Source organism: Cyprinodon variegatus, unplaced genomic scaffold, assembly GCF_000732505.1.
Source record: "Cyprinodon variegatus isolate N-32 unplaced genomic scaffold, C_variegatus-1.0 Scaffold119, whole genome shotgun sequence".
Classification (NCBI taxonomy): Eukaryota; Metazoa; Chordata; class Actinopteri; order Cyprinodontiformes; family Cyprinodontidae; genus Cyprinodon; species Cyprinodon variegatus.
This window is the reverse complement of record NW_015150572.1, coordinates 193,369-205,982: the sequence shown is the minus strand read 5'-3', so window position 1 is coordinate 205,982 and position 12,614 is coordinate 193,369. Positions and strand designations below refer to the sequence as shown.

The 12,614-nt window shown below is 36.6% G+C and overlaps 2 protein-coding genes across 2 annotated transcripts in view; both read left to right on the top strand.

Annotated features, from left to right (window-relative positions):
- The window catches only part of LOC107085267 (prostaglandin reductase 1-like), a 14,332-nt gene extending 6,417 nt beyond the window's left edge, over positions 1-7,915 (top strand). Inside the window, exons 3-9 of the mRNA XM_015375510.1 lie at positions 1,149-1,194; positions 1,280-1,339; positions 4,224-4,391; positions 5,771-6,044; positions 6,126-6,231; positions 6,313-6,431; positions 6,514-7,915. Of these exons, the coding sequence (XP_015230996.1) occupies positions 1,149-1,194; positions 1,280-1,339; positions 4,224-4,391; positions 5,771-6,044; positions 6,126-6,231; positions 6,313-6,431; positions 6,514-6,624 (884 nt within the window). The 3' untranslated portion in view covers positions 6,625-7,915. The remainder of the gene's footprint in view (positions 1-1,148; positions 1,195-1,279; positions 1,340-4,223; positions 4,392-5,770; positions 6,045-6,125; positions 6,232-6,312; positions 6,432-6,513) is intronic.
- Positions 7,916-10,424: 2,509 nt separating this feature from the next.
- txn (thioredoxin) overlaps positions 10,425-12,614 on the top strand; it is a 5,798-nt gene continuing 3,608 nt past the window's right edge. Inside the window, exons 1-2 of the mRNA XM_015375433.1 lie at positions 10,425-10,579; positions 12,144-12,248. Of these exons, the coding sequence (XP_015230919.1) occupies positions 10,556-10,579; positions 12,144-12,248 (129 nt within the window). The 5' untranslated portion in view covers positions 10,425-10,555. The remainder of the gene's footprint in view (positions 10,580-12,143; positions 12,249-12,614) is intronic.

Genomic DNA, 12,614 nt, shown 5'->3' with positions numbered 1-12,614 from the left:
AAAAAAGTACTCCAGAGTGTTGTTCAGCATGGGGGTGAGTAGAAAATGAAGGCTAATCATGTTTTGGGTGTACTATTCCTTTAATACTCTGAGCTCTGTGAGTGCTCCATTAAAAGCTGCTGCTGCTGCAGTGCATGCTGGGACAGCTGTCAATCTGAAGAATGGACAAGTCTGCTCTGATGCTTGCTGGGTAAACGGGGAGGGGCGAGAACAACATCTGGCGACTTTGTCCGTTCTTGTGAATTGGAACAGTACTAGGACTGAGGGTGATGACGTTTCACGAGTACACGAGCACATGAGAACGCACAAGTACACATATTGAGAAACAGCTGAAAAGTAGCCAATCACAGGCGGGTGGGTTTGTCTGGTGGGTAACGCCTTCAAAGTGCCAAAAGTTGACACGAGTGCACAGAAACGGGTGCACACGCGATGGAAGAGGGAGGCTTCCCCCCCTATTATTTATTATCATCTACAAACTAAAACTCAATCTTTACGTTTGTGTTGCCTTAGAAATAACTATTATTACATAGGAGCAGGTCACAGATCAGAGCTGATATACTAGTGACTGTGGAGATCAGCATTACGCTCTCATGTGACTGCAACAAATTAGGCCTGTATAAAATCTATATCCTACACGGACTAATAAAATGCTATTTATAAAATTATCTTTGTAAACAATATCAGTAAAGCCACTTATACCATGGCGGCCTGCGTTTTGTTTGAGGGTGAGAAGCAGTGGATGATGCAGAAAATGACACACTGCAGCTTTAAATGAATCCATCATTCATGTGCAAGAATAAGTTAGTCAAAGTCCAGACGATATCTGAATCAGCTCATATCATTTAGTAATGAAGAATAAGCAACACATGTAACCAAAACAGCTGATATCAGTGACTGAACCAAACAGGGTTCAACAAATTAAACATACCACATATCTTATATTTGTGTTGTTTGAAAAAAAAAAAACAATGCATTTTTCTTCAGCTTCACATGATATGTTATATTTTGTGCTATTCTATTAAAGTCCCAGTAAGATATATATTGATTTTGACGTGACAAAATGTGACAAGGCTTACGGAGTTTGTAGGCTCTGTATTCTAACACTGTTCTCTTAATGATTTTACACTTGAATTGTTCTGTTCTTCCAGAGGTGCTTTTGGAGGCGGTTTTTCTCAGTGTGGATCCATACATGAGGTGAGTCCTAGTTTTAGAGAACATTCATGTTCGGCCTTCATTCGATAAAGAAGGGTTTATAATATCTGTTTCTGTTGTTTTGCAGGCCGTTCAGCAGTATCCACATGAAGGAAGGGGATGTGATGATCGGAACTCAAGTTGCAAAGTAAGAGGAAAACAACTGTAATGGAACAGGAACGGCGAACGCTCTTTTATCCTTCATGATGTGATTTGCATGTCTGATATTTACTGAAACGGCTCGGGCTGCACCTGTGGTTAATTATAAAGCCTTTGATTCAACATGAGCGAGGAGCCGACAAGCGCAGACCCTGAACATTCCTGGCTGGGTGTTCAGAGATAGAAATCATTGCTATTGGGGATGTTCAATGGATGAGTTCCAAGGAGAAAGTTCTCAGGAAGAACACTTTCTGTGATCCGCACTATGTTTTAAATCCCAGATGTTTTACATTTTTCCCATTTTGAAGCGAACCACATTGTGCACAAAAAATGCATCTGCTGCATAGCTGATGTGCTCATCACAGGGACACCAAACAACAAAAACATCCTTTTAGATGTGCAGAAATTCAAAATTTACCTCAGCTTTGCACCGAGGTCTAGATACATTATGCAGATGGTAATGGCATTATTAGTTTTTTGTTTTTTTTCTTGTATCGCATGTATTTCTTGCCGCATGAAGAGCAAACATTGCTTCTCCCTGCATTTGCCTTCTGTTAGTTTCTTTTTAGTTTGAACTGAAATGTGTGAATATTGCGTAATTTCTAACAACAAAATTAAGATTAAAAACAATCCACTGGACTTTGTTTTAGGGATTAATGATATAATCGGCCCCCTATCGGTATCGGCCTTAAAACTGAATATCGGACATCGGCCACCCCACCGATATTTAACCCGATATTTGATCAGCTTCTGAGTTTCTAAAGTCTAAAAAAAAAAAAAAACTACTTCTTCTTCTTCCTCAAAAACTTATTTTTTACAGACTTAAAAACTTCTAAAGACGAGGGAAAAAATATTGATACATTAAAATATCCCAATATCTTCATATGCTGATATATTGCCATTTAAAAACACCATATCAATCTCTTTTACTAATGAAATATTGCTATATGTCATCGTTATGCTACGAAATCCCCTGAAAATTCATGAAATTTTGCCATATTTTTATATGTTGATATATTGACGCGGTATCGATCTATTTTACTAACAAAATCTCACCAGAATTTGCAAAATATCACGAGAGTTTGTAACAGAACGATGAAATTTCACGAGATTTTGAAAGTAAAATAGATCGATACCGCGTTTTTAAAAATCAAGTTGATATCAGCATATGAAAATATATTTGAGTATATTATTTTTCAAAGTGTCAGAAATGGATAACAAAACTGCTATTTTCAATGACTACTTATTTTTGTCCAGCTTTAACATCGGTATCGATATCGGTTATGGGTTACATGAGTTTTAAAATATCGGCATATCGGATATCGGCCAAAATCCCAATATCGTGCATCCCTACTTTGTTTCCAAGGTTGAAGACTTTCGCTTCCCATCCAAGAAGCTTTTTCAATTAAAAATGTCAGGAATAGCGTTGAGTTCGAGACCTAAACGCTATTCCTGACATTTTGACTGATGCCATATACTTTTATTCTGTCTGTGTCTGTGCATTAGCCTTTAAAAATGTTTTAGCTGTAACATGACTTTTTCAAGTAAGAAATACAACAAACACTACAAAAACAACAGCATCATCCACTTAAGAATTCTTACATTGACATTTCACAGTGAATTAGTTCTATTTACTCTACTTTCTATTTTCAAACGTTAGACACAAAGTCAATGGCTAACTCAGTCAATGTCTTCGAGTCGGTCCTAAATAGCCAGACTAATGTTACTACAATACTATACTATAGGATATATCGGCGTATATATGGATTTTCTTGGTTAGCACATCCACTGACTGTGCAATTACCTGTGAAACATCTTCCCACAGCCGGCAATCTGCTTGTTTTTGCAGCCAAATGCTACACAGGTAGGTTTCTTACTGCACGTCTCTGTGGGAGTGAGGAGCACCAAGATGGTGGCCGGTGGCTTCACTTTCTTTGGGCCATCAGCAATTCACTGAATAAATAGAGATCAATGATTTAGACTCTTATAGGTGCCAAAAATAAAGCATCTTTTTACTGTTTGTAGTGTAGTGTTTTTTTTGTTTCTTTTTTTTTAATCCCCTTTAATTTTTCAAACATAGTACTTCACAGACGCTTGTAGTAAACATTACTGTTGTAATTAACTTGATTGTTTAACTTATACTAGGACTGCAGCTATTGATTTCTTTCATATTTGTTTAATTCACTGATTATATTAGTCTGAGAAGAGAGGTGGTTCGATAAGATAAAAGACAACATGTCTGCACTTTGAATGGCTAAAATATAGAAGCACCACAAATCAATTTCAGTGGTTTACACAGGTTTTTGATCTCAAATTCAATAGGTTTGTAACATTTTATACAGTTTTGGCCTCATTTATACAAATTTTTGCAAATCACATGTTTTAGACACTTAATACAATTAGTGATTATTCGATTACAAAATAATTTTATTAATGAACTAATTCTGATTAGTCCGCCTGATTGTTTCAGCCCTAACGTATAACAAATTGAATTCTCCAAGCTCAGATTTCCGAGGTTAAGTGAACGCAGCTTATCTAGACCCCAGCACCTTCTTCTAGGTTCAGTCTGCAGTTTGCTCTACTGATGAGACATTTCCATTTGTACGTTTTGGGCTGCTACTAAAAGCAGAACAAGCTCCATCAGTGGCACCAGTTTGAAACCCATATATGGTTTTTTTTTTTTTTATGTTACACATTATAACCCGCTTTAAACAGCTTTTATCATGTAGGTTTTCTAGTTCTGGGTATTTAAATTCTTTTTATTGAATTACAATAATTTTAATATTTAGGACACTTGATTCGTTGTGACACAAATATATTTTTCACTGACCGAGTCAGCAGCATCACTGGTAGATTGGTTTGTTTTTGTGTAGGGTGATCCAGAGTAAAAACCAGGCTTTTCCTGTGGGAAGCCACGTGGTGAGCCGCAGTGGTTGGAGGAGCCACGCCATCAGCGATGGAACGGACCTCACCCCCCTCATGTCTGACTGGCCTCTAGATGTTTCGCTGTCGCTGGCTTTGGGTAATGTCGGGATGCCAGGGTAAGTGACAATTTTCACAAAATCTGTCAGCATATTATTGTTGGCTAATTATTTAAGAAAGATTCATTCAATATGCTTTATTGTGTGTGATGTTTGATGATGCAGAACATTTTTAGAAGATTTGTATCTTGGAAATGAATCTAAATCCGAAAGAAATGTCCACTTTAAGTTTATTTTTTTGTATCCATCACAGGTCATACTCTGTAAGGAATTGACCAAAATTTTATCAAATTGGATGTTTTCCTGCTTTATTAAAACTCTGGATACCAGAGAAGAATTGTTCAAATAAAAAAATAAATGTTCAGGGGTTTAAACTAACACTTTAGAGTTATATAGATCCATGTCAATAAATCAGAATAGCTTGAATATATGAACGAAATGCTAAAATATATGCTTATAGTTTATAATATTTAAGCACAGACTGACTTAATATATTTTATTTCTATTTTTTAGAAAATTATAATTTAATATGAGATAAATACAATTATTTTTTTAAATGGATATTAAAACGTATGTCGTAGGACTGTATTGTGAATCGAATGATTACTTCATTGGGAGCTTCTTTTGCATTAATGATTGTTTTAGAGAAGTGTTGCATGGAAGAAACTTTTCCCTCCACCCAACTTTCCATTGATTTGGTTGGATACAGCTCTTTGTAAGCTGTCAACTACTTTAGCTACAATGTTTTTGCATTTATCCTCGGTGTTAAGGCACAACAATGGATGGCAGCTGAAAAACTGCAACAGTCTGCAGTGTTCTCCATGCTGCTGGATTCAAACGCGCTTTATGTTTCTGTGATATTCAGATAAAAAAAAGAAAGGAAGCAAAACACTTCATTCTTATTGGCTTTAAAGCAGGTTGATGTATATAGCACATTTCAGTAGCGCGATAAATAAAAGTTCTGTACATGAAAAAAGATAGCACGAAAAACACAGGGAAACGGTTTGTTGTTGTGGAATAGATGTAAATAAATAATCAACAAATATGATTAATTGGAGATTAATTTATAAAGAATGAATAAAACTTGAGCTAATAATGTTTTCATAGCGCAGTCGAAGGCCACTCTGAAAAATAGGTTTTTAATCTGGATTTAAAGCAGTTCAGGGTTTCAGTTTTCTGGTAGTTTGTTTCCAGATAAGTTGAGCATAAGAACTAGATGCTGTTTCTCCATGTTTGGTTCTGGATACGTAGAGTTAAAAACATGCTCTGAAAAATAACAGGCAACATCACTTTGAGACGCCTTTAAAACCTTTAGTTTAAAGGCATAATTAACTAAATAATTAGAAAACAAAGGCTTAAAATGTAATTTTCTGTGCATAATGAATTGATTTAATGAAGACTCTGTGATGCTGTTTTGTATTATTTGTTATTACCTTCAGACTGACGGCTCTGTATGGAATAGAGGAGGTCCTTGGGCTGCAGAAGAACGAGACCCTGCTGGTGAACGCTTCGGCCGGAGCGGTGGGAAATGTGGTGGGACAGATCGCCAAGATCAAGGGCTGTAAGGTGGTGGGTACGGCCGGGACGGACGTCAAAGTAGCATACCTGAAAGAGTTGGGGTTTGATGAGGCTTTCAACTACAAAACGGTTCCGTCCCTGGAGGAGGCTCTGAAGAAGGCAGCTCCTGAGGGATACGACTGCTTCTTCGACAATGTAAGTGAAGCCTGTGCAGTTTACTTGTTGGTCATTTATTCCACTTTGTTTTTGCAACTTTTTTTTTTAATCTCTTATTAGGTTGGAGGGCATTTTTCAACCGTCGCTCTACAGCAGATGAAGAGCTTTGGAAGAATAGCTGTGTGTGGGAGTATCTCCACGTACAATGATGCGACTCCTCAGACAGGTGCGTATGTTAAAAATCATTCATCTATAGCGCCTGAGACGGTGATATAGGCAGGTTGGATTTAACTGGAATATTTCTCAGGACCGTACCCACACCTGACAATGATCTTCAAGGAGCTGAAAATGGAGGGTTTCATGGTTAACAGGTGGGAACACAAAAACCTTGAAAGCCTAAAAAGACTGATGGCCTGGCTAAAAGAGGTACGTTTAGGATTAGCTTTTAAAACATCATGTCCTCCTGCATTGGTGCAATTAAATTAATATATTTATTTTACCTCTACAGGGGAAAATTAAGTGCAGAGAGCACATCACAAAGGGCTTTGAGAACATGCCAGCTGCATTTATGGGCCTGCTGAAGGGAGAAAACATTGGCAAGGCTGTAGTTGCTGTGTGAGGTGGTGTTGAGGAATTTCTACATGTAGGAGGGGTATTGTGTAAGAAGAATCAAGGTAAAATGTGGAGAAGATTTGAATGTTTCACGACTAACAATGTAGATTAGATGTAGGATAAGAGCTGAGAACTTCAGTTTGGCTAAAAGATCAAAAATGTATTTGATTTATTTCTAAATCTGACAGTGCACTGAAGTGGCTAACCGATAGCTTAAAGGAAGTTCTGCTAAAATCTAGAGTCAAGTAGTGTCTAGTGTAACAGGAGCTTTCTTCCCGGAGGTGTGCCCTATAAAACATTCATACAGAGGTTACTCTTTCTTACAATACCAACCTGATGATATGAAAACATGACTCAGGGCAACTGATGGTGTTTCAACTGGCCCCACCCATAAACACATCCTCTCACTTTCCTTTGTTGTTTTTCTGGCTTTGTCTCTCTTAACCATTTAATGCAGTCGACTGGGACGTCCTGTTTAGAAATCTAGCTCCATTCCTTAGCATCCTGCCCTTTTAGCTGCCAGCTAGCTGTATTTGTTTCTTTGATGCATGACATGGCTACAGTAGAATGGAAGTTAGGCTAGTTTAATTTAACAACAGACACCAAAAATCTTTTCTGTGGTTCCTGCAATTCTTTACCACTAAATGTCTAAAACAGGACTTTGTTTGACCGTCTTTTATTGGAATTATAGGTGCAAGTTAGAAGAAACATTTCAACCTGTTTTGCACATCTAGAGATGCAAAATCTTCCCTTTTATACATTGCAAAATAGCCAAAGAATTATCAGATTGGATGGAGATAATCGGTGAACGTTGATCTCTGGGCATTGACCGGGTCGATCTAATTCTTGCATATTCTATGAATTCTTCCACTGAAGTTCCTGCTGCACGTTTTAAGCCAATTGCTAGAGGAGTGAACCTCCATCCAGGTCTGAAGTCATGGGTGTAAAAATGTAAACCAGTGTGGTATGAATACTTTGCTGAAGGCCTTACTCTACAATGTTTCCAAATGTCCCTTTCTATCTTTTACATATAGATTACAAATAAACGCCAAGTATTATGTAATAAATGACATGCACTAATTTTGTATTGAACAGCACTAAAAGTCCTCAATCGTCAGCTAGATAGAGAATGTATCTTAATGTGTCTTAATCTGAAGTGTTTACTATTACTGTTGTTGCATTAGTGCATTTTATGCAGTTTATGTGCCTCTTTAATATTTACTGCTTGAATTTGTATGACAAATAAAGGATGCCAATATGTGAATTTCTCCGTTGTGAGATCAATAAAGCTCATCTAATCTAATCTAATTCTTTGTGCCTCTTTGAATTGTGTAATGGACTTTAGGATTCAGACGATGGTTACTATATAGTTTAAAACCTTATGAAAAATATTCCTGTCTGCACATCCTCGTTAAAGTGCCTGATTTTGTGATGTAACAAAAAGTTACATTATTTTACCCTTAACTGTAGAACTCGACTCAGAAACAATGCTTTTTTTTTTTAAGAGGGTTAGAAATAAAACATAAATAAAAAGTGTGGGTGCACACTCCTTTTTTATTAATAGTATTTTATTTTTTTACCTTGTTGCAGCAAAAACTGTTCAACAGAGAGGCCCTGATTCAGCCAGCAAGAGAGTTAAAATGATTTAAAGACTTTGGAATTGTTAACAAAATGGGGGGGAAAAGAACAATTGTGACAATACAGAGAACTGAAGGTCCCTCCCAAGATTAAGAAAATAATAGAAAATTAGTAAATAAAACTGCAAGAGGCATTACCTACTATTCCTGGGAAATTGTGTGTTCAGTTTACAATTATAATTATTTACAATTATTTATAATCCCAAGGTAAGACGATTGTGGGGGATTTTTTCTTTTTATCGGAAAAAGAAAAATCCATCTTCAGTCAGAGTTTGAAAAAATTTAGCCAAAAACAGCAGGAAATGTGTTAAACATTTCAGAAAATGTGTTATGGTTTGAAACTGTACTTTCACTTTCTGACCTTAATTCCAAAATGTATGTTGGACAGAAAAAATCAAAACAAGAAAAAACACGTGTAAATATTGAGCTATGCTTTGTGACTGCTTATCTTCAGATGGATTTCAGGCTTTAGTCAAGTATCAAGAACTCCCAAGTATCAGTGTTGACACACAACCTGCTAAAAAGCTGAAGATAAAGAGAAATGTTGTGTAATATGACCTGAAGCGTATCTCTCAAGCCACAAATGAGCAGAATCACCAAAACAGGATAAGGGTTTTTGAATTTCCCCATGCAACAGATCAGAGACGCTGAAGTGGATTTAATTATACTTGCTTTTATTCAGTATCTGAGTGCAAAGGGAATCTGTCCATTTAAGAAACATGGATGAAGATGGAGGGGATGGGAAACGCCCCACATGATGGATCAGATTCTGAGATGCAAGACCTTCTCTCTACATTCCTCTTTTATTAGATTTAACTATTTGTTTCAAGTTCTATTTAAATTTTAATTATATGAATACCAGAGCTCTATAGGTATTTAACTGCTCATAAAGTAAAGCATCCTGTCTGATGTTTTAATTTAGAGCTAAATTAGATCAGGTTAGTTTTTTTCTTAGATTCTCCCTGCCAACACAGTCAGCAGAGGGGGACATTTATCTGTTTTCTGTGCATGTTTTTTTTTTATATATATATATATATATAAGAATATATATTTTTAAATACATTTTATCATTTAAGGCAAAATAAATTGTACTCATGTACAATTTAGAACCTGTACATTTGACTGTTATGTTACACGAGAGTTTTTGACATCTCTGCAGGAGGATCTTGGTTGATCTTCCCAGTTTTCAGGACTTTTAAATAGTTCAGGAAAAGGACTCTTCAATCCTCACCCCCCAAGTATAGTTCTCTGTTGTTGTAACTTATTGAAATTTAAGTAAAGCTCGTTGTATTCCTGAACATTGTTTAAAAAGAACAATAAAATGTTTCTTTTTATTTACTATATGTTATTCTGTTTTATTTCCTGTTTTTTTTTTTTTTTTTTTCCTGCAAAACTTAAGAGAACGTGAGAGGAAATGTAACCGTGTAACTGCGGTGAGTAATCATTTACCATAAACCCAGAAATGTCCAGTCATTCTGACTTGTAACAAAGGATCCGCCCCATTTTTGGCCTGAATAGGGAAAGGGATTGAGTGGGGGGGAACTGGAAACAGCAGAACCATCGCACCGAGCTGCGAGTTATAAAACAAAAAAGTCGACATATCTGTTGAAATATGATAGTGGAGTTTTAACTATTGTTTATTTGTGTGTTGCATTTGATTGTTTCATTTTGAGTGTGTACTTTCTTCTCCCGCTAAACGTTCTCTAACTAGCAGCCAAACCTTGTACCGGTAAATTGAAAAGGAGCGGAACTAGTACCGTTTCAGCTCTTTGCACGCAATCTCCGGAAATTGACTCCGGTTTCACTTTATACATAATCAAATACAGTATATATATATAATACCCGTGGCTCCTAATCAGGAAATGTGAAGAAGAATGTATACAAATGAAATAATTTTGACAGTTTTAACTGTCGCTGGGTGCTCTTCAGTAATGAATTGGGAAAATAAATCAAGTCATTTTAATGCGTCGCGATAGTAGTTTTCAAAATAAAAGTGGTCGTAATAAGATTAAATGTGTAAATTAAAACATATAGATATAATCCAAAATAGATGAATTTAAGAAATAAGAATCTCTGTAAAATATGCAATTTGGTTTCATCCCAGGGAGGGGTGGGGAGTAAGCTTCTTAAATCAGAAGCTTTTATTTGCTACATGCCGGAAACTTGGATCCGGCTGCGGTTCACTCTAGCTTGACTGAGTCTTTAAAAACGACTGGGCGTTCGCTGAAACTAAGGTATTTTTTTTCCACACAACCAGAAGCTAGCTGCCGTTATCTTGGCACGCATCCAAAGAACGCTATCATGGTCCGTGTAGTGGAGAATTTGGTAAGTATTTGCTTTTGTTTTTGTTTACCTCTGTTTCACATGTAAAACATTTATTTCATAGTTGTTGGTGTAAATGTAACGCAAAGTAGCACAGAAACGTGTCACCGCGCGCCTCTTCCACAGCCCCCCTTCACTACCCGTGCTAAACGTGTTTTCAAGGCCCGTCAGTTTAAAGCGAGTTTAAGGAAATTAAAATGATATGTACGTGGAGCCATTGATGATTTTTAACCAAAAACATTTAGCCTCCGCGTCCCTCACATCGAACCTGCTGGGTCATCGTGCGCGAGGCTGCTGGACTTTTACCATGATGTAGCCACATCCCTAAAGTTAGCTTCCCATTCATATCTGTAGAGTTCAGTGGTTAGCTAACGGGCTATGTCATTTTCAATTTAAAGTTTTATTTGCGTTTTATAATAAGTTACAAATCGGGTTAAACGTCAAACTACGCCGTTTAGCTAATGAAAACAGCTGAAATTGGAATATATTTTTTTAAGCTTTAAACATAATGACATTTAAACCGGACCTGGTTTTTAAAAGTCATGAAGTTGCTAGAATAAGCCGAATTAGCCCTGAACCCGGAAGAGGCCGACCAAAGCATAGTCTAACAACCCCTAGCCATCTATCCGCCACTATTAAGATGCGTTCAAAACTATTGGACAAACTGGCAGGCATGTTTACTGAGGTACATGGACGTACAGGAGCTGAAACAGAAACTTCTGGAACGATTTTCTGCCGCTCAGAGCAGGCCGAGGGTGGGGGACTATTGAAAGCGTTAAACAGCCCAATGCCCTGTGCAATAACCTTTTTCTGTTTTGACACTCAGTGCAGTAGCTAAGTATATATAAAAATCAATCTATGCAAATACCCTGTGCAATAACCTGTTTCTTTATATTTGACACACAGTGCAGTAGCTAAATGTTTATAAAAATGAATCTATGTAAATACCCTGTGCAATAACCAGTTTCTATTTTATTTGACCCTCAGTGCATTAACTAAATATATATGAAAATAATCTATGTAAATGCCCTGCACAATAACCTGTTTCTTTATATTTGACACTAAGTGCAGTAGCTAAGTATATATAAAAATCAATCTATATAAATACTTATGTAAATATCCTGTGCAATAACCTTGTACAATAATCCTGCTATATTTAAATAAAAAAAAAAAGCTGTTGTAACGAATACATTTCTCCACTCTGAGTTCAATAAAGTCAATCAAATGCAGCTGAGCTGTGGGGTATGGTTGGGTCTGCATTGTGGCTCAGTGACAGACCTTTTCATAATTGGCACACCGCAGTGACCTAGTCTGGTTTTTATCAGGTTAAAATATATATAAATTATATATTTATAGAAAAATAACACACACTGTAAACAGACACTTTTCCTCCATTATGCTGCTAAATCCCCTCTCTAAAATGCCCAATGTTATGCCATCAGCTATAATAAAGTAAAATGAATAAAACACATTTGTTTGATGTTGGAGGATTAGCTTAATTACATTGTGTTTTTTTTTTATGTTTTCTATGTGTTTTATTTTATTTTTTGTTGTCTTTAATTCATAGGGCGAGTTCCAGTCTGCCTTGAAGGAAGCAGGAAACAAACTGGTGGTGGTGGACTTCACAGCTACCTGGTGTGGTCCTTGCAAACAGATTGCACCAGAATTTGTTGTAAGTAGATTTTGGCAGTGAATATTTGTTGAAATGCTAAACTGATTTGTGTTAGTGTTTTTGATATAATTTAGCTTTTTGTAAATAAAATTATTAACATGCTAAACCCTTGAAGCTCTGACTCTAAACCAAATGTGTCTCATATGTTGCCCCTAGCTGTACAAAGGGAGCGGCATCTGTTTGGACAGGAAGCTTGTTGCTGAGGCAACCTTTTGTTTGGCCTTCCTCACCTTGTACAAGGAAAAGGCTATGCAGAAATGCACATTTGGTCTGGCTAACATAGATATCGCTTTATTCAAAACCATTTATTTAGGAATTTATGTTTTTTATACACTATTTTGGAAAGAGACCATATGCAAAATTCAT